This window comes from Oryctolagus cuniculus, chromosome 5, assembly GCF_964237555.1.
Source record: "Oryctolagus cuniculus chromosome 5, mOryCun1.1, whole genome shotgun sequence".
Classification (NCBI taxonomy): domain Eukaryota; kingdom Metazoa; phylum Chordata; class Mammalia; order Lagomorpha; family Leporidae; genus Oryctolagus; species Oryctolagus cuniculus.
The window spans coordinates 680,145-697,817 of NC_091436.1; the positions used below are offsets into that span (position 1 = coordinate 680,145).

Below are 17,673 nucleotides of genomic sequence, written 5' to 3' on the forward strand. Positions count from 1 at the left end.
CTGACTCAGGAGTCATTCTGCTCCAGGTGCCTGTGCTGGCCTCTGGGTCAGGCCTGGGAAGTTGGATTAGGCAGCTGCATTGGTGGTGGGCTGGACTTCACAGTGCTGGGGGCTTTCTCTTGGGGCAGCTGCATTGGTGGTGGGCTGGACTTCACAGCGCTGGGGGCTTTCTCTTTGGGGCAGCTGCATTGGTGGTGGGCTGGAATTCACAGCGCTGGGGCTTTCTCTTGGGGCAGCTGCATCATCTCTCTCATGTTGATGTGGTTTTCAGAATCAGTGTTCACTTACAGTTTCTACCTTTCGGTTAAAGAAGTAATTTCAGAATATTTTAAACTGAGTTCACACTTGACTGAGAGAAATATGAGGGGCTGGCATTGTGGCGTGGCATGTTAGGTTAGCACCTGTGGCATGTCACCGCCTGTGGCACCTGCATCCCTTATGAGTGCTGGTTCAAGTCCCAGCTGTTCGATCTCAGGCCCAGCTCCCTGCTAATGGCCTGAGAAAAGCAACAGAAGATGGCACAGGTGCTTGGGCCTCTGTCACCCTGTGGGAGACCTCGATGAACTCCTGGCAGCTGTCTGGGGTGTGAACCAGCAGAGGGAAGCTCTCTTTCTCTGTCACTGTCTTTCTCACTGTAACTCTGCCTTTCAAACAAAATAAGTCTCAAAAAATATTGTGAGTAAAATGGATAGTTTTGGCTCACAAGGTAGCAGGTGCTCATGAAGCTTGTGTCTCCTGCTCTCTCCACAGCGTGTCCTCTCCTGAGTTTGTTCCTTGAGGCAGGCAGCAGGCAGCTTGTCACTGGGTCAGCCGACGGCCAGGTGAGAGGCCTGTTAGGGGCCCCGTGTGCGTCAGCGGCGTGGGCCCCTGGGCATCGGGGGAGTGGGTGAGCCACTGTCCAGAAGCTGACGTGTGGCCCTGGACCTCACCAGGGCCTGCCCATAGAGCCGAGAGCGTCGGCTGCGTGTGTCTGAAAGTTTGAAGTTTCAGAGAGTTTGGGAGCGATTATTGTGGGGTTATTTCAGAAAGTATGGAGAAAGTTGCTGTCGACAGGATCTGAGAAAGCTACAAATGTGGAGATGGAGCTTTTCTGGTCTCTCCCTGAGTCTCATCACCAGATGGCTTTGGAGCCGCACCGTGTTGTGTGTGGAGAGTTGGCCCTGGGCTGTTGGATGCCCGTGCAGCAGAGCTCGGCCTGACCCAACACCAGCGTCTGCCCTGGCGAGCCCATCAGAGCTGGGGCTTGGGCAGCGGAAGGATGGTGCACGTGCGCTTCTGGCCTGCGGCCCCCGGGTCACCCCATGGTGTCGTGGTGAGCGGTGTGCGTCCCTGTGCCTTGCTTTCACAGCTGTGGATATTCAGTTTGGCGGAAAGACATCGATACCGCTGTGTGGCCCGCGTGGACCTGAGGAAGAGGAGAGAGGCCTTCTTCACTCGAAGGCTGAAGTCCCGGCTGTGCACCCTGCCAGGTGCGTTGTCCCCTCCCCAGCGCGTGCGAGTGATGAGTGACTGAGGGCTGCCTCTGCGTCCCAGGGCGCCCGGTCCAGGGCCCTGCTGGAGGAAGTGCAGAGACCACCGAGGAGCAAGCCCTCATTCGGAAAAAGCCTGGGGTCCGGCCTCAGATGGCTGCTGGGCGCGGGCGGGTCATGTGAGGGACAGAGGAGTGGGGTGCAGACACAGGTACGAGGGGTGGGGTGTAGGGGCTGTCGTGGGGGTCAGGGTGGCCGCCCTCAGTCCCAGCGGCGGTTCCTGATGAGCAGGCGAATGCTCTGCACTGCACACCCTGCAGGGCCCACCTGGTCTGCTCCCCGAGTAGCTGCCCTTGTCCACATCCTAGCCCTATTTGCACATCCCAGGAGCAAGCCCCACTGGGAACAGTGCTGGTCAGTTTTGGTGCTGCTGGTGCCTGTCCTTCATGGGCCTCGAGGACTTCTGAGGTCACCGTGGATGTCTCCTTACTCTTTCTTGCAGTTTGTGTTTGTTGCAGGTGGCTTCATATGGTTTCCTGTTGTGTGAGGTTAGAAATTACCTTTATCCAATGGGCCCGTGGTTTTCTTTCTCCTCCTCCTCCCCCTTCCCCTCCTCCTCCCCTCCCCCTCCTCCTCCCCTCCCCCTCCTCCTCCTTTTTTTTTTTTTTTAAAGATTTTTTTTTTATTTATTTGAAAGAGGCACAGAAAAGGAGAGGCAGAGGTAGAGAGAGAGACAAATCCTCTATCTGCTGATTCACTCCCCACACTGCCGCCAGGGCTGGGCCAGGCTGATCCCAGGAGCCTCACAAGGGAGCTGGATTGAAGTGAAGCAGCCAGGACTTGACCCAGCACCCATATGGGATGCCGCTTCTCCCTCCCCTGCCGCCTGTGTTTTTCTGATGGCTCAGGCCTTGGCTTTCATTGCTGTGTTTATGCTATGTATACCTGTTTATTACTGAAATCAATCTTTCTTTCTTTCTTTTTTTTTTTTTTGACAGGCAGAGTTAGTGAAAGAGAGAGACAGAGAGAAAGGTCTTCCTTTCCGTTGGTTCACTCCCCCCCCCCCCAGATGGCCGCTACAGCTGGCGCGCTGCAGCCGGTGCACCGCGCTGATCTGATGGCAGGAGCCAGGTGCTTCCTCCTGGTCTCCCATGGGGTGCAGGGCCTAAGCACTTGGGCCATCCTCCACTGCACTCCCGGGCCACAGCAGAGAGCTGGCCTGAAAGAGGAGCAACCGGGATGGAATCCAGCGCCCCAACCGGGACTAGAACCCGGTGTGCCAGCACCGCAGGCGGAGGATTAGCCCAGTGACCCATGGCACCGGCCCACGATTATCCTTATAATAAAGTCATGCAAATGTAGTAAAGGAGACAGATTCATAAGCTGGAATTCAGGAGCAAACATTTCCAAACTTCCAGTTTTTTTTCTCCCATCGGAGCTATACGGTGATCTGTATGATACATACAAGGATCATCAGTTGGGGCGTTCTGCTGAGCGTTGGTGTCCAGAGTCTTCATTGGGGAGGGGGCACGGGTGCCTGCACGAGTGACCCGAGTTACGTGGGCTCCAGTAGGCACAGGCGCCTGCATGAGTGACCCGAGTTATGCGGTCTCTAGTCTTTCCAGAGGTCAGACCAGTCGTGTGTTCCAAGACCCCAGGTGTGCAAGGATGGTCTTACCAAGAAAGATAACAGTTTAGAGTTTATTTCCCGGGAACCCCAAGGCCATTCCTTTCTTTGCAATATGCAGCATTTGAACACTCCCCACATGGGTGGCTATCCATTTACTGAATAGTTTTTTTTTTTTTTTTAACATATATAACAGGTAGAGATACAGACAGTGAGAGAGAGACAGACAGAAAGGTCTTCCTTCCACTGATTTACTCTCCAAATGGCCGCCACGGCCGGTGCCGCGCAGATCTGAAGCCAGGAGCCAGGTGCTTCCTTCTGGTCTCCCATGAGGCTGCAGAGGCCCAAGGACCTGGGCCATCCTCCAATGCCCTCCCGGGCCAGAGCAGAGAGCTAGACTGGAAGAAGAGCAACCGGGACAGGATCTGGCGCCCATGTGGGATGCTGGCTCTGCAGGCGGAGGATTAGCCAAGTGAGCCACAGCGCCAGCCCTACTGAATAGTTTAATTCAGCCGCATGACAATGTCATTGAGGAGCCAGGGGTGACCTCCATCCAGTCATCCTCAGTGTTTCTGTGGTGTCCCCACTCATGGCTGTAAATGGCCAAAGCCCTTCCGAGCAAAGTGAGGAGAAAAAATAACTATTTTTAAAGACAATGCTATGTCTCCGTGCACCAGAGGCAGAAACCTTTTCCAGGAGCCCCAAGGATTGTCCCCCTCAGCCTGCATGGAGCTGACTGAATCAGTGTTCATTCTTTGAGCCATCGTGAGAAATCGCTAGAATGGCCACATGTCTGTTCCTGAGGCACCCTGAGAGGTGGTTAGAATGATCCCACGTCTATTCCTGACCATCATAAGAGGGGGTTAGAGGGGCCAGCGTTGTAGCATAGTGGGTTAAGCCACTCCCTGTGACACCAGCATCCCTGATGGGCACCAGTGTATGTCCCAGCTGCTCCACTTGTGATCTTGCTCCCTGATAATGGCCTGGGAAAGCAGTGGAAGATGGCCCAAGTGCTTGGGCCCCTGCCACCCACATGGGAGACCTGGATGAAGCTCCTGGCTCAGCCTTGGCTGTTGTAGCCACTTGGGTAGTGAACCAGTGATTGGAAGGTTGATCTCTCTGTCTCTCTTACTTTCTTTCTGTCTCTTCTTTCTGTAACTCTGACTTTCAGATAAGTAACTCAATCTTAAAAAAAAAAAAAAAAAAGAGAGAAAGAGAGAGGTGCTTAGAATGATCACTTTTCCATCCCCGAGCCATCGTGGGCCGTGGTTAGAAGGATCCCATGTCCATCCCCGAACCATCATGGGCCGTGGTTAGAAGGATCCACGTCCATTCCCGAGCCATCGTGGGCCGTGGTTAGAAGGATCCCACGTCCATCCCCAGGCCATCGTGGGCCGTGGTTAGAAGGATCCCACGTCCATCCCCAGGCCATCGTGGGCCGTGGTTAGAAGGATCCCACGTCCATCCCCGAACCATCATGGGCCGTGGTTAGAAGGATCCACGTCCATTCCCGAGCCATCGTGGGCCGTGGTTAGAAGGATCCCACGTCCATCCCCAGGCCATCGTGGGCCGTGGTTAGAAGGATCCCACGCCCATCCCCGAGCCATCGTGGGCCGTGGTTAGAAGGATCCCACGTCCATCCCCAGCCATCATGGGCCGTGGTTAGAAGGATCCCACGTCCATCCCCAGCCATCGTGGGCCGTGGTTAGAAGGATCCCACGTCCATCCCCAGCCATCATGGGCTGTGGTTAGAAGGATCCCACGTCCATCCCGAGCCATCGTGGGCCGTGGTTAGAAGGACCCACGTCCATCCCCAGCCATCGTGGGCCGTGGTTAGAAGGATCCCGCGTCCATCCCCGAGCCATTGTGAGAAGGAGATTGACTTTCTGACTCCTGGTTTCAGCCTAACCCAGCCCTGCCCATCTCAGGGGTCTGGGGAGAGAACCAGTGGATGGGAGCACTCTGCTGCTCTGCTACCACTCCACTAACACATCTGTTTAATCATAATCTGTAAGACGTGCAGAACTTCAGGGAGCTAACAGCGATCTCTCTGTCCTTCCTGGTTCTTAACTGGAACCCCCGGGCTTGTGTTGCAGGGTTCTTGTCTGCTGATGCACAAAGCAACTTGAGCGCGAGGTGTAGGTGGATAGCGGAGGAGTAAGGTTCATCAGCAAAGAGAAAGGACACAGTCGGGAGGGAGTGCAGCCCTTCCTAGTCGGGTTAGGCTGTTCTCGGGATATGCTCACTGCAAGGACACAGTCAGGAGTGCAGCCCTTCCTAGTCGGGTTAGGCTGTTCTGGGATATACTCACTGCAAGGACACAGTCGGCAGGGAGTGCAGCCCTTCCTAGTCAGGTTAGGCTGTTCTCGGGATACACTCACTGCAAGGACACAGTCGGCAGGGAGTGCAGCCCTTCCTAGTCGGGTTAGGCTGTTCTCGGGATATGCTCACTGCAAGGACACAGTCGGCAGGGAGTGCAGCCCTTCCTAGTCGGGTTAGGCTGTTCTCGGGATATACTCACTGCAAGGACACAGTCGGGAGGGAGTGCAGCCCTTCCTAGTCGGGTTCGGCTGTTCTCAGGATATACTCACTGCAAGGACACAGTCGGCAGGGAGTGCAGCCCTTCCTAGTCGGGTTAGGCTGTTCTCGGGATACACTCACTGCAAGGACACAGTCGGCAGGGAGTGCAGCCCTTCCTAGTCGGGTTAGGCTGTTCTCGGGATACACTCACTGCAAGGACACAGTCGGCAGGGAGTGCAGCCCTTCCTAGTCGGGTTAGGCTGTTCTCGGGATACACTCACTGCAAGGACACAGTCGGCAGGGAGTGCAGCCCTTCCTAGTCGGGTTAGGCTGTTCTCGGGATATGCTCACTGCAAGGACACAGTCAGGAGTGCAGCCCTTCCTAGTCGGGTTAGGCTGTTCTGGGATATACTCACTGCAAGGACACAGTCGGCAGGGAGTGCAGCCCTTCCTAGTCAGGTTAGGCTGTTCTCGGGATACACTCACTGCAAGGACACAGTCGGCAGGGAGTGCAGCCCTTCCTAGTCGGGTTAGGCTGTTCTCGGGATATGCTCACTGCAAGGACACAGTCGGCAGGGAGTGCAGCCCTTCCTAGTCGGGTTAGGCTGTTCTCGGGATATACTCACTGCAAGGACACAGTCGGGAGGGAGTGCAGCCCTTCCTAGTCGGGTTCGGCTGTTCTCAGGATATACTCACTGCAAGGACACAGTCGGCAGGGAGTGCAGCCCTTCCTAGTCGGGTTAGGCTGTTCTCGGGATACACTCACTGCAAGGACACAGTCGGCAGGGAGTGCAGCCCTTCCTAGTCGGGTTAGGCTGTTCTCGGGATACACTCACTGCAAGGACACAGTCGGCAGGGAGTGCAGCCCTTCCTAGTCGGGTTAGGCTGTTCTCGGGATATGCTCACTGCAAGGACACAGTCAGGAGTGCAGCCCTTCCTAGTCGGGTTAGGCTGTTCTGGGATATACTCACTGCAAGGACACAGTCGGCAGGGAGTGCAGCCCTTCCTAGTCGGGTTAGGCTGTTCTGGGATATACTCACTGCAAGGACACAGTCGGGAGGGAGTGCAGCTCTCCCTAGTCGGGTTCGGCTGTTCTCGGGATACACTCACTGCAAGGACACAGTCGGCAGGGAGTGCAGCCCTTCCTAGTCGGGTTCGGCTGTTCTCGGGATATACTCACTGCAAGGACACAGTCGGGAGGGAGTGCAGCCCTTCCTAGTTGGGTTCGGCTATTCTCGGGATATACTCACTGCTGCGTTCCTCTGTATTAATCACTCGCCTTTACTGGAAATTTATCTTCACTTTCTTTGAAAAGAAGAGACAGAGACAGACCCACACATACGTACAGGTCTTCCATCTGCTGGTTTATTCTCCAACTACGCAACACTCAGGGCTGGGCCAAGCCCAAGCAAAGGGCCAGGGACCCCATCTGGGCTCCCCACATGGGTGGCAGTCACCCACGTAGTGGAGCCATTGTCTGTGCCTCTCAGAGTGCACGTTAACAGGAAACCAGGCGGTGACACGCAGCGCAGGTGTCCCGAGCAGCTTCTTCAGCGTGCTGCGCCAAATGCCCCTTCAGTTGCTGGCCTTTCAACTTGATTGATGATTCATCTCGTTTCTCAGATACCAGTGATTCTGTTCCTTAGGTGAGAGGCAGCTTCGCTCCACAAATGAACCGGAAGGAGAAGAGGTCGAAGTGACACTTCCCATCCTGAGCTTTGGACACTGTGACCTTTCACCTGTTCTGAATTCCGAGTGTGGTTTGTAAGTGTGGTGAACCTGGCCAAAGCCAGAGAAAGAAAACCTCTTAAATGGATGAAATGGCCAATAGGTTCAGTTTTGAAGAATGACTAAACTGGAGCCCAATAGCTTCCATCTGATTATGACTGGCCGTGAGCGTCCTCAGGGTGCCTGGTTCGTTGCAAGTGGTGAAACTGGGCAGTTGGTCAGCTGGGCCCAAGGATGAACCCACGGGAGGTGAAGGCTGCTTTGCTGCTGCAGCTGGGGCTGCCCTGAGAGGAGGAGGGCCTGCGAGCACAGCGGAGCTGGGGGGCCGTGCGAGCCCAGGCCTGGCACCCCGCACAGAGCTCTGTCCGCTTGCCGGCTGACAGCAGCACTCACACCTGTGGTGGCGTCCGTGTCACTCTGCTCCATGGGCCAGTGGGTTTTCTACTTGAGTGTATTTCATCATCACAGACGCAGCTGGCAGCATCTGTAGTTAGGCGGCTGCCGTGGCATCAGATGCCCACCTGGGCTTGTAGGCCAGGGAGCAGGGTGCTCCCCTGAGGGTGACTCTCACCTGAGCTGGGACGCTCCCCTGAGGGGTGGGCCTATAAAGGATGCAGCTTCCAGGCTCCTCCGTCACCTTGGAAGGGAACAAGTCCCGTGCACTCCAGAGTGGAGCTGGGTCAGGTGCCAGGCTATGGCCATCTTGAGTTAGTTGTCTTCAGTAGACTGTGGGTACCTGGGAATCTCAGCAGCGAGTTCAGAAGGTACTTACAAGTTGTAGGAACCAACCACCTCAGCAGGTAGGGTCGCTGAGGGGCCTGGAGCCACGTGGGTGCCCCCCTCCTGTGAGGAGAATCGGAACCAGCAGGTGCTCAGCGGGCGGTGTGGTCCTGGCTGCGAGGCGTCGGGTCAGCAGGATGCTGCTCCCTCCCTCAGTGCCAGCTGCACCTCCCAGGACTCCAGACGCCTGTGGGTTGGGAGCTCCTCCGGCTTGTTCATGCTGAACCTGGCGAACTTTGACCTGGAAGCTGTTTTACAGTACAAGGGTAAGATCATGAATTCAAATAGCCTTTGATAGAAATTGTGTAGGACTTTAGACTTTTTACCTGACTGATGCCTGGGTTAGTCAAAAGTTTTGGTGTAGAAACCTTGTTGTTTAGGTTCGAGGGTGAGAGGTGTTCAGTTAGTGGCAGATGCACACAGCCCGCGTGCCCGTGTATGTCGGGCATTCTCTCCAAGGCTCTGCCAGCATCGTCCCTGATCCCTGCAGAGCACCTGACGTCTGCCCCAGACGTCCTCGCCAGCTCCTTGGCCTCAGGGTGTCTCAGCCATCCAGTCCTGACCCTCGCCTCCGCTATGTCCCCAGCAGAACTGTGCGAATAGTTACCACGCCTCACCTGTTCCTGCCACACGCGTGCCCAGGAACACGCAGTCCAAGAGTTTCCAGTTCCTCCTCTTCTCTTGCCCAGAGCCCCAGCCGATCTCCTGCTCTGGTCAGAAGTCCCGGAGCCGCCCTGGTTTCTCAGCAAATTCGATTATCATCTCTGCTGTAACCTTCTGAGGCGCCTGTGGCTTCCTGCGTGGAGACTGGCCTGGCGCACGTCGGCTCCACCCCTCAGAGGCCGCGCGCTCTTGTCGGCTGCCTGTCCACGTGGCTGCCTTCCCCTGCCCCGGGCCTCCCAGCTCGCTGCCAGTCTCTGTCTTCAGACTGGGTTGCAGGTTCCTGTGGCGAACTATTTCTTCCCCAGCACTGTCACGACTCGTTTATGTTGTGATCTCATGCTGGATTCTGGCTTCTCCACCAGCCCACACTGCCCGAGAGGAGGGAGCCGTGCCCTCCCTGGTGAGGGCCCCAGCGCCGGGCCTGGCCGGGGGTGGGCGCCTGCAGACAGGAGGCAGAGCAGCCAGCGAATGCTGGCCTCTAAAATGTCGTTTGTTTATGTTTGAAAATCAAGATTTCCGGAGCCTTAGCATTCGAGTTGCTGGGTCATGTGCCGTGATGAGTGGAGCCCAGGAGCACAAGGTCAGTCATCAAACATTTCCCATGATACACCTGCGACACACTCTGAGCACAAGGTCAGTCATCAAACATTTCCCATGATACACCTGTAACACACTCTGAGCACAAGGTCAGTCATCAAACATTTCCCATGATACACCTGTAACACACTCTGAGCACAAGGTCAGTCATCAAACATTTCCCATGATACACCTGTAACATGCTCTGAGCACAAGGTCGGTCATCAAACATTTCCCATGATACACCTGTAACACGCTCTGAGCACAAGGTCGGTCATCAAGCATTTCCCATGATACACCTGTAACATGCTCTGAGCACAAGGTCGGTCATCAAACATTTCCCATGATACACCTGTAACATGCTCTGAGCACAAGGTCGGTCATCAAACATTTCCCATGATACACCTGTAACATGCTCTGAGCACAAGGTCAGTCATCAAGCATTTCCTGTGTTACACCTGTAGCATACTCCGATCATAAGGTCGGTCATCAAACATTTCCTGTGTTACACCTGTAACATTCTCTGAGCCTAAGGTCGGTCATCAAACATTTCCTGTGTTACACCTGTAGCATACTCCGATCATAAGGTCGGTCGTCAAACATTTCCCGTGTTACACCTGTAGCATACTCCGATCATAAGGTCGGTCGTCAAGCATTTCCCATGATACACCTGTAGCATACTCCGATCATAAGGTTGGTCATCAAACATTTCCTGTGTTACACCTGTAGTGTGCTTATCTCTACTTTTGATTTACACTTGCTTTCTTCAGCAGAATATTTAACAGCTTGCTAAGTAATGAGATTTTATAATCGAAATGTTTTTGTCATTTATACAGTACTGTGCAACTACTTTCCCAGTCAACCAGAGTGACTATTAGTGTAGATGAAGAAACTTAAATTTTAACTCTGCTTACGGCTACAGCGGTGTCATCTTGTGGGTGACGTGACGATTCTCTCCCGGCTCCGCCCCACAGGCGGTGTGCCTGCTCACCTCCTTGTTTGGAAATGAGATTGCCGTGCTGGACGTCGACGTGGCGGCCCTGCTGAGGTCTCAGGGGAGCCCGGCCGCGGGGCAGAGCCTCTCTGTGCTGGCCAGGTACGGGCTGCTCCCTGTGAAGCCCTCACGGCTGTAGCGGGGCCCAGCATCTGCATGCCTCCTGTTAAGAATGCAAGTAGAGTTTCGTGAACTCCCAGCTACACCACCATGCTGAAGAACTGTTCTTCCGGCCTTTGCTTCTATCTTGTTTAACACTAAGTGGTTCAGAGTGTATTTCCATGCAAGATACTATTTTATTCTGGAATATAATCGAAGCTATAGAATTGTACTTTGATTAAGATATATTAATTTTTCTCCTGCTGGAGTAAGAATAATCTTGCTAGTTTCCTTTCTGAATACTGTCTGTGCATCGCACCATGAATTACTCATTGTGATCCTTAGAGTGCGTGTTTCCTTGACGTAGCTCTGTCTCACAGCTGTTTGCGCTCACAGTGTGGTTTTGTTTCATTTCAGCTCCTGCGTCTCACCCACATCTCCACTCTATTGTGGAACTGTTAAGGGGAAAAGAACGAAGCCTGTTAGTCAGAAACAACCCGGTTAGTATGACAAACCGTGGGACAGAAGTCGCAGACGCGGTTCCTCCCGCTGCAGCCCGCGTCTGCCAAACTCTGTCCATTTCTGTCAGCTTCGTGGGTCAGAAGTGCAAAGTTCACTCCTGTTATCCCTCCGTAACGTTCTGTCTGTAGGCCTACTCAGTGCTGAGAGTGTGGGGGTTGTAGGCCTACTCAGTGCTGAGGGTGTGGGGGTTGTAGGCCTACTCAGTGCTGAGGGTGTGGGGGTTGTAGGCCTACTCAGTGCTGAGAGTGTGGGGGTTGAAGGCCTACTCAGTGCTGAGGGTGTGGGGGTTGAAGGCCTACTCAGTGCTGAGGGTGTGGGGGTTGAAAGCCTACTCAGTGGTGTGGGGGTTGTAGGCCTACTCAGTGCTGAGGGTGTGGGGGTTGTAGGCCTACTCAGTGCTGAGGGTGTGGGGGTTGTAGGCCTACTCAGTGCTGAGAGTGTAGGGGTTGAAGGCCTACTCAGTGCTGAGGGTGTGGGGGTTGAAAGCCTACTCAGTGGTGTGGGGGTTGTAGGCCTACTCAGTGCTGAGAGTGTGGGGGTTGTAGGCCTACTCAGTGCTGAGAGTGTGGGGGTTGAAGGCCTACTCAGTGCTGAGGGTGTGGGGGTTGAAAGCCTACTCAGTGGTGTGGGGGTTGTAGGCCTACTCAGTGCTGAGGGTGTGGGGGTTGTAGGCCTACTCAGTGCTGAGGGTGTGGGGGTTGTAGGCCTACTCAGTGCTGAGAGTGTAGGGGTTGAAGGCCTACTCAGTGCTGAGGGTGTGGGGGTTGAAAGCCTACTCAGTGGTGTGGGGGTTGTAGGCCTACTCAGTGCTGAGAGTGTGGGGGTTGTAGGCCTACTCAGTGCTGAGAGTGTGGGGGTTGAAGGCCTACTCAGTGCTGAGGGTGTGGGGGTTGAAGGCCTACTCAGTGCTGAGGGTGTGGGGGTTGAAAGCCTACTCAGTGGTGTGGGGGTTGTAGGCCTACTCAGTGCTGAGGGTGTGGGGGTTGAAGGCCTACTCAGTGCTGAGGGTGTGGGGGTTGTAGGCCTACTCAGTGCTGAGGGTGTGGGGGTTGTAGGTCTACTCAGTGCTGAGAGTGTGGGGGTTGAAAGCCTACTCAGTGCTGAGAGTGTCGGGGTTGAAGGCCTACTCAGTGCTGAGGGTGTGGGGGTTGAAGGCCTACTCAGTGCTGAGGGTGTGGGGGTTGCAGTTCCTAAGCTCATGTTGCTACCCCTCTCCTCCCATGTGTCCGTTAGTATTGGCTTTTTGTTTTTAGTTGCTGCAATGCTCGGTATGTGTGTATCTAGAATTGTTAAATTCTCCTGATAAATTGACTCCTTTTCTTCTTTGGTGACACTTTCTTATTTTTTTAAAGATTTATTTTATTTATTTGAAAGAGTAACAGTGACAGGTAGAGCCAGAGAGAGTCTTCCATCTGTTGGTTCACTCCCCAGATGGCCGCAATGGCCAGAGCTGTGCTGATCCAAAGCCAGGAGCCTCCTGTGGGTCTCCCACATGGGTACAGGGGCCCAAGGACTTGGGCCATCTCCTACTGCTTTCCCAGGCCTTAGCAGAGAGCTGGATGGGAAGTGGAGCAGCTGGGACTCAAACCGGCGCCCCTATGGGATGCCAGCGCTGCAGGCCAGGCCTTTAGCCTGCTACGTCGCGTGCCAGACCGTGGCGCTTTCTGAGTTGAAGTTCATACATCAGGGGTAAGTGTAGCCGCAGTTGCTCTTTTTGGATTGTCCCTTACATGGAATATCTTTTTCTATCCTTCCAGTTTTCTAAGTCTGCCTTTAAAGCTCACGTGAGACTCTTGCAGGCAGCACACAATGGGGTCTGTTTTATATCTACTCCATGTATTTTTTAAAGACTTATTTGTTTGAAAGGCAGAGTTAGAGAGAGAGAGAGCGAGCAAGAGAGAGCGAGAGCGAGAGAGAGTGAGAGAGAGCAAGTGAGAGAGAGAGAGCGAGAGCGAGAGAGAACGAGCGAGCGAGAGAGAGAGCGAGAGCGAGAGAGAGAGAGAGAGAGAGAGCGAGAGAGAACGAGCGAGCGAGCGAGAGCACTTCCCCCCCTGGTTCATTCCCTAGGCAGCCACAGCAGCCGGGGCTGGGCTGGGCCAAAGCCAAGAACCAGGAACTTCATCCAGGTCCCCCACGTGGGTGCAGGGGCCCACACACTCGGGCATCGTCCACTGCTTCCCCAGGCCGTGATCAGGGAGCTGGATTGGAAGTGGGGCAGCTGGCCATGAACGGGTGCGCACAGGGGATGCTGGGCCACAGGTCAGGGCACTGCCCCGGTGCTGGGCCACAGGTCAGGGCACTGCCCCCGGTGCTGGGCCACAGGTCAGGGCACTGCCCCGGTGCCACAGGTGGCTCCCACTCTGTGTCTTTTGGTTGGAGAATCCAGCCTACTGGTAGTCAGGTGTTATTGTTAGCTATGAGCTTCTGCTGTTTTGTTGTTTTACATTTGCTGTCTTGCTCCCTCGTTCCTTTTCTGGAAGACTGAATCATGACCTAGTGGGGGTTTATCCTGGCATGCAGGGATTGTTTTTTCTTTTAAGATTTTATTTATTTATTTGGGAGGCAGAGTTACAGAGAGAGGGAGAGACAGAGAGAGGTCTTCCATCTGATGGTTCACTCCCCAGATGGCTGCAATGGCCGGAGCTGGGCCATCTAAAGCCAGCAGCCAGGAGCTTCTTCTGGGTCTCCCTCATGAGTGCAGGGGCCCAAGCACTTGGGCCATCTTCCACAGCTTCCCCAGGCCATAAGAAGAGAGCTGGATTGGAAGAGGAGCAGCTTGGACATGAATTGGTGCCTATATGGGGTGCCGGTGCCACAGGTAGAGGCTTAGCCCACTATGCGACAGCGCTGACCCACAGGGATTGTTGAACAAATCAATCAGTGAGGTACCTCACATCAGTAGATGCCAATCAATTCAGTGGCAAGTGCTTGACCAAGTCCAGCCTTCTTAGCATCCGCTGGTCAGGCATAGAAGGAAAGTCTCTCAGCACAGTAAGGACCGTTTGTGGACAGTGCACAGCCAACGCCACAAGTCCAGTAACCATCTGGAAAGTGGACAGTGCACGGCCAATGCCACAAGTCCAGTAACCATCTGAAACGGGGACAGTGCACGGCCAACGCCACAAGTCCAGTAACCGTCTGGAAAGGGGACAGTGCACGGCCAACCTCACAAGTCCAGTAACCATCTGGAAAGGGGACAGTGCACGGCCAACCTCACAAGTCCAGTAACCATCTGGAAAGGGGACAGTGCACGGCCAACCTCACAAGTCCAGTAACCATCTGAAACGGGGACAGTGCACGGCTAACCTCACAAGTCCAGTAACGATTTGGAAAGGGGACAGTGCACGGCCAACCTCACAAGTCCAGTAACCGTCTGGAAAGGGGACAGTGCACAGCCAACCTCACAAGTCCAGTAACCATCTGAAACGGGGACAGTGCACGGCCAACGTCACAAGTCCAGTAACCGTCTGGAAAGGGGACAGAGCACGGCCAACCTCACAAGTCCAGTAACCATCTGGAAAGGGGACAGTGCACGGCCAACACCACAAGTCCAGTAACCATCTGAAACGGGGACAGTGCACGGCTAACCTCACAAGTCCAGTAACGATTTGGAAAGGGGACAGTGCACGGCCAACCTCACAAGTCCAGTAACCGTCTGGAAAGGGGACAGTGCACAGCCAACCTCACAAGTCCAGTAACCATCTGAAACGGGGACAGTGCACGGCCAACGTCACAAGTCCAGTAACCGTCTGGAAAGGGGACAGAGCACGGCCAACCTCACAAGTCCAGTAACCATCTGGAAAGGGGACAGTGCACGGCCAACCTCACAAGTCCAGTAACCGTCTGGAGAGGGGACAGTGCACGGCCAACACCACAAGTCCAGTAACCATCTGAAACGGGGACAGAGCACGGCCAACCTCACAAGTCCAGTAACCATCTGAAACGGGGACAGTGCACAGCCAACGTCACAAGTCCAGTAACCATCTGGAAAGGGGACAGTGCACAGCCAACGTCACAAGTCCAGTAACCATCTGGAGAGGGGACAGTGCACGGCTAACCTCACAAGTCCAGTAACCATCTGGAAAGGGGACAGTGCACGGCCAACGCCACAAGTCCAGTAACCATCTGGAAAGGGGTTAGGGTGCTCTTCCACATGCAGTGCTTGGCAAGGGCAATCAGAGAAGGCAAAGAAAAGACATCCCAGCTGGACAGGGAGGAGTGAAATTACCTGTATTTGCAGGTGACGTAGCCTTGTGTAAAAATTCCCAGGCTCCACACACAACTACTCAGTCTAATACATGAATTCAGTAAGGTTGCAGGACACAAAATCAATATACAGAAAATCAGTAGTATTTGGACAATGGACCAGCAGATGGGAGATTCTCTCTCTCCCTCTGTGTCTAAATTATTAATTAATTAGGGGGATTCCAGGATGGCTGAATAGGGAAAAGATGAGCTGATTCTGACCAGGGGAGATAGCAGAAGTAGTAGAAGTGCGTTCCCAGGGGAGCGTTGGAGAGACGTTTGCAGTGGAGATTCTACAGGAAGAAGAGGGATGCCATGGGGCAGTGTGGAAAGTGCAGACACGCAGCAGTGAGCAGGGACCCGTGACTCCCACAGCGGGGGCTGGAGGAGATGGCAGCTTCCGAGAGAGAGGCGAGAGCGGATGGCAGCAGCCTGTGCCACTGGTGGTGTTGCTTGAGGGAGAAACTTGTGGGCACACTGACTTTGAGTCTGGCCTGGAGCCCTAGCAGGGGGCGGGGTGTACCTGGCTTCTGTTGGGGAGAAAGTGCCATCGTGGTACCAGTAGAGGCTGCCACAGCTCACGTGTGTGACCAGGGGATTTTACCAGAGGGGAAAAACCCACATTCCCCACTTTGGCTGGGAGAGTTGGCAAGGGGCTGGGCACCACTTAGGACGTGAGGTGCTCGCATCCCCTCGGTGTACACAGGCTCTGGGGCACAGGGTGGAGCCGTACAGCAGATGGCTCTGGGAAGGTCTCTGCTGTCTGTGGGTGGGTGGGCTCGTGGGGCTGAGAGTGGGTCCTCTGCAGTTCGTGACTGCAGGAGCCTTGCTCTCTGTGACTGTGGGGAGTCTGTGCACGACAGGGCATTGGGTGGACCGTCACTGTGTCTGACATCAGGCTCAGCGCTCCCTGACTGTCTGGGCTGGCTCATTGCAGAGGATTCTGTGCTCACACCCAGGACTGCATAGATCCTTGTGCAGTTAATGCACCTGTGTGGGTGCGGGTTGTCCCCCCTGTGGGCTAACCCTGACATTGATCGCCTTGGAATAAAAGATGAGGACACCAACAAGCATGATCGTCCCCTCCCCTCTGCTGACAGTAGAAGGGATCTACCATGCCCAACTTGAGTGTCACCCTGGATTCTCGCCCTACCCTTGAGCACAGGCCAGAGTTCCCTGCCCTCAGCCGGCACACTTCTCTGGATATCCACTGAAGGGAGAGACACTCCATTAAGCTACAGTGGCATAGTTCAAAGATAAAACTCATCAGAGGAGAAAACCAACAACTATTTCCACAAATGTCTAAAAATAAACAGAAATATAAGAATAAGGAAGACAACACAGGTCCCCAAAAGGAACACAACACCTCAATATTAGAATGTGAAGATGAAGAGATTGATAGAATGCCTGAAAATTAATTCAATACAATGATGATAAAATTACTCAGAAACACACAGAGAAAGAGATTCATGAGAAATCCATACACAGTATGGATGACAATTTTTTTCTGGGAGATTGGGATATTGAAGAGATATTGAACCGAAGTATTAGAAATGAAGAATTCAGTATGTCAAATAGAAAATACAGTGGATATCCTCAACAACGGACTTGGTGTGTCAGAAGAATGAATATCTGAGTAAGCTAGAAGACAAATCCTTGGAAATATCTCAATCAGACAAAAGCAATTAGAAAAACAAAGTAGCATTTGAGATTTATGGGATATTATCAAGCTATCAAATATATGGTCTTAGGAGTCCCTGGAGGCATGCAAAGAGAGAATGGATTAGAAGGCCTTTTCAGTGAAATGATAGAAAACTTCCCTAATTTGGAGAAAGGGGACATCCAAGTACAGGAAGCACATAGAGGTCTTAGTAGACACGATCAGAAAAGATCTTCACCATGACACATTATAGTCAAAATTTCGTCAGCAAAATGAAAAGGACTCTAAAATGTACACAAAAGAAATACCAGATTACCTTCGGAGGATCCCCAATTAGACAAACAGCCAATTTCTCATTAGGAGATAATGGTGAGACATAATTCAAGTCCTAAAAGAAAGAAACTGTCAACCCAGAATACTGTACCCTGCAAAGCTCTCATTTTTAAATGAAGGTGAAATAAAGACCTTCCAAAATAAATACAAATTGAAAGAATTTGTCACCACTTGTTCAGCCTTAAAATTGTTCTTAAGTATGTGCTTCACATAGAAACACAGAAAGGAAGTCATCATTATGAAAGAATGTGAAGGCAAAAAATCTAGTAAAAGTACAAAGAAATCCCAAGCAAATATAGGAATATTTAGGGAAAAAATAGACCAAACTTATACTTATTAATAATAATTTTGAATGAAAATGGCCTAAATTCTCCAATTAAAAAACACAGACTGTCTGAATGGATTAAGAAACAAGACCCATCTATTTGTAGTCTACAAGAAACACATCTCACCAACA

At 53.2% G+C, this 17,673-nt stretch overlaps 1 protein-coding gene across 11 annotated transcripts in view; it reads left to right on the forward strand.

Annotated features, from left to right (window-relative positions):
* The window catches only part of WDR27 (WD repeat domain 27), a 189,896-nt gene that overhangs the window by 29,606 nt on the left and 142,617 nt on the right, over nt 1-17,673 (forward strand). For all 11 annotated transcript variants that reach the window (XR_011388906.1, XR_011388907.1, XR_011388908.1 and 8 more), the window contains 7 exons: nt 751-821; nt 1,349-1,469; nt 7,263-7,380; nt 8,281-8,390; nt 9,300-9,367; nt 10,338-10,459; nt 10,874-10,956. Coding sequence is in view for 8 of the 11 variants with exons in the window: in XM_070074554.1 (XP_069930655.1) it covers nt 751-821; nt 1,349-1,469; nt 7,263-7,380; nt 8,281-8,390; nt 9,300-9,367; nt 10,338-10,459; nt 10,874-10,956 (693 nt within the window). In the remaining 3 variants the exon portion in view is untranslated. The remainder of the gene's footprint in view (nt 1-750; nt 822-1,348; nt 1,470-7,262; nt 7,381-8,280; nt 8,391-9,299; nt 9,368-10,337; nt 10,460-10,873; nt 10,957-17,673) is intronic.